Source organism: Urocitellus parryii, chromosome 1 (genome assembly GCF_045843805.1).
Source record: "Urocitellus parryii isolate mUroPar1 chromosome 1, mUroPar1.hap1, whole genome shotgun sequence".
In the NCBI taxonomy this organism is placed as follows: Eukaryota; Metazoa; Chordata; class Mammalia; order Rodentia; family Sciuridae; genus Urocitellus; species Urocitellus parryii.
The window spans coordinates 164,598,542-164,601,341 of record NC_135531.1 but is presented as its reverse complement, the minus strand read 5'-3'; the positions used below and the strand labels follow the sequence as shown (position 1 = coordinate 164,601,341).

Genomic DNA, 2,800 nt, shown 5'->3' with positions numbered 1-2,800 from the left:
TGCAACTACTGTGTTTGCCTCAAATAAGAAGCAGAATATCTAAGGAGAATAAGTCTACAATTTGAAAAATTATATTCACATTTCAGTCTCCCAAGTATATATGTGATATCTGTAGTAGAAGGAAATAAGTGTAAACATATCTAACACAGTCTAAAGGAACACATTGTCCATTACAAGATAATCTCAGTATACCCAGTCAACTTTAAGATAACATTCTTCTCTCCATTTGGTTAAATTTAATTGGTTTTTATAAGAATTCTATAAATAATTTGATTACTTTTTTACAAATTGATCAGCCTAAGGTATAAGTAGGATACAAATATAAAAATACTATTTTTTAAATGCTATTTGTCAAAAGACCTAGTAGGTTTAATCAATGCAAACAATGGGTTTTATGGTGGATAAATATTTCTCACATGCTCTCATTATGAAAATAAACCATGTAGTTCTGTACTTCCTCTTGTTGCAAATATTCACTTATAATTGTACAAAACATTTTACCACAATAAGAAGAAAAGAGAAATATTTGAACAAATAAGTATGTACAATGTCCTTCAATTTCAAATCTTATATGGTTGAGTATAAATTTTTCATTGTAAAAAATTTTGCTACCAAGTTGTATTGGTTAAATCCATAAATTTAAACATTAAGCAAAGAATGTGTGGACACGAGAGCCAGCTCACTCTCCAGACTTTCCCTTCCCTAGCACTTTCATGAATGCTCTGGACACCTCCCTGTTGCGCAGGCTGTAGATGAGGGGGTTCAGCATGGGGGTGAGGATGGTGTAGAAGGCCGACACCATCTTGTCCTGGGTGGGGGACCGGTCAGAAGTGGGCCGCATGTAGATGAACATGGCCGCTCCATAGTACATGCCCACTACCATGAGGTGGGAAGAGCAGGTGGCAAAAGCTTTGCGGCGACCCTCCCCAGATCCCATGTGAATGACGGCCAGAATCACATGAGCATAGGAAGCAATGATGATGCCTACAGGGAACAGAAGCATAATGATGCAGCAGATCAACATCATCCTTTCAAATGTCAAGGTGTCAGTGCATGCGAGGGTGAGCAGGGCAGGAACATCACAGAAAAAGTGGGGTATTTCCCCGGAACCACAGTATGGGAAGGACAAGGCTACCACAATGACAATTATACCATCAAGGGAGCCAAGAAGCCAGGAAGCAGCAGCCATGAGGCCACAGACTTTCTGGCTCATGAGAACCGGGTATCTTAATGGGTGGCAAATGGCCACATAGCGGTCATAGGCCATTGCTGCCAACAGGAAGCACTCGGCTCCCATCAGGGACACATAGAAGAATATCTGGGTCCCGCAGCCTCCCAGCGAGATGGAGTTCCTGCCAGACAGGTAGTTGAAGGCCATCTTGGGGACGGTGGTGCAGATGAGCATCAGGTCCATGAGGGAGAGCTGGCTGAGGAGGAAGTACATGGGGGTGTGCAACTGGGCATCCAGGTGGATGAGGAGCACCATGATGGAGTTCCCCATGACGGCCACTGTGAAGATGCCCAGGACCAGAGCGAAGAGGAAGGTGTGGATGGGGCTGTGGTTGAAGATGCCCAGCAGGATGAAGACAGGGCTGGAGGTCTGGTTCCCCCAGGCCATGGTGAGCTGCTCACTGTGGAGAGGACAGCATGTAAGGAACATCCAGGATGTGTCATAGAATATAAAGGCTTTTGCTACAAGGTTTCAAAAAGTTGCAACTTTGTAGCAAAAGCCTACAAAGTTGCTTCTGAATGACAAAATTATTTATTGAAAATTTTTTTTAATTTGTGGCCTATGGATGATGAGCCTCACTTTTAGGGTGAAGTGAATTTTAAATGCAAACCAACAGCCTGGTAGGTTTTGTATTAAGAACACAGGAAGCTTCTCAAGAGGCTTCAAATCCATTTTGAGCAACAAGTTCGGTCAAATGAGTAGACTGGTTTATCCTTTAACCACTTCACTAAGAGCCAGTAGAATTTCACATTTTGGAAAGTTGGTGATATTTTTCCATCACCTTCTTCCACGGAAATACCACACTTTCACTCTATGTTCCTTATAAAATTATTTCTACCAACATGTACAGAGAAGCATTTTCCAGTGGAAAGAAATTCCAAGAAATTGATATATCAATAGTAAGAGGTCTATTAGGAGGTCGTATTGAACTTGGTAAAAATGTAGCCTTGTTGATAGTCCCCTACCCTTATTTCACCTGTAAAGGGGGTGTGTCCTGGAACATTCTGGGATTGCCACTCACCTGGAGAAGAGGGTATAAGACAGTGTGCTAGGGCATGGTTCAAACCCTGATAAAGATTATTTTAGCTGGGTGGTCTTAAACAATTAATAATTTTTTAGGCATTACATTAGAAAATGTGAATAATGTGTTGTAGAGTGTTATAAAGATTAAAGTCATTTAAAAAAACATTGAGCACTTTATCTAGAATAGAATTTATGCCATATAAGTATTTCTAAGTAAATAAATGTTATTGGATGGAAGAAACTATTCTACTTTATATTTCTGTTTATTCAATTAATTCTGTTTCTTGTAGTGATGTTTCAGAACTGGGGCCTTCTGAGAAATGGAGGCTGCATTAAAACATCCCTTTCAAACCTCTGTTCTTGTGATGAAGTCAGAAAGATTTCAGACATGTCGCTCAGATGGACATGAGATTACTGAAGGGATAAGAAAAGGGACACTGTCTGAGGGTGATAAACTGAGTCAGGGGGCAGGAAATTGAGGCAAAATCAGGGACTAAGTATCCTCAGTGAGCACCACCCCATCTCTGGAGGAGGAACAGACAGTTC

At 41.0% G+C, this 2,800-nt stretch overlaps 1 protein-coding gene across 1 annotated transcript; it reads right to left on the bottom strand.

The window, feature by feature from the left end:
- Positions 1-679: 679 nt before the first annotated feature.
- On the bottom strand, positions 680-1,618 carry LOC113176646 (olfactory receptor 2M3-like). Its single transcript, XM_026381144.2, has one exon. The coding sequence runs from the start codon at positions 1,616-1,618 to the stop codon at positions 680-682; it is 939 nt and encodes a 312-aa protein (XP_026236929.2).
- Between the last annotated feature and the right edge of the window lie 1,182 nt (positions 1,619-2,800).

What these genes read in the sequence shown, in the direction of transcription:
- LOC113176646 (XM_026381144.2), bottom strand. Translation starts at nt 1,618, where the DNA reads ATGGCCTGGGGGAACCAGACCTCCAGCCCTGTCTTCATCCTGCTGGGC.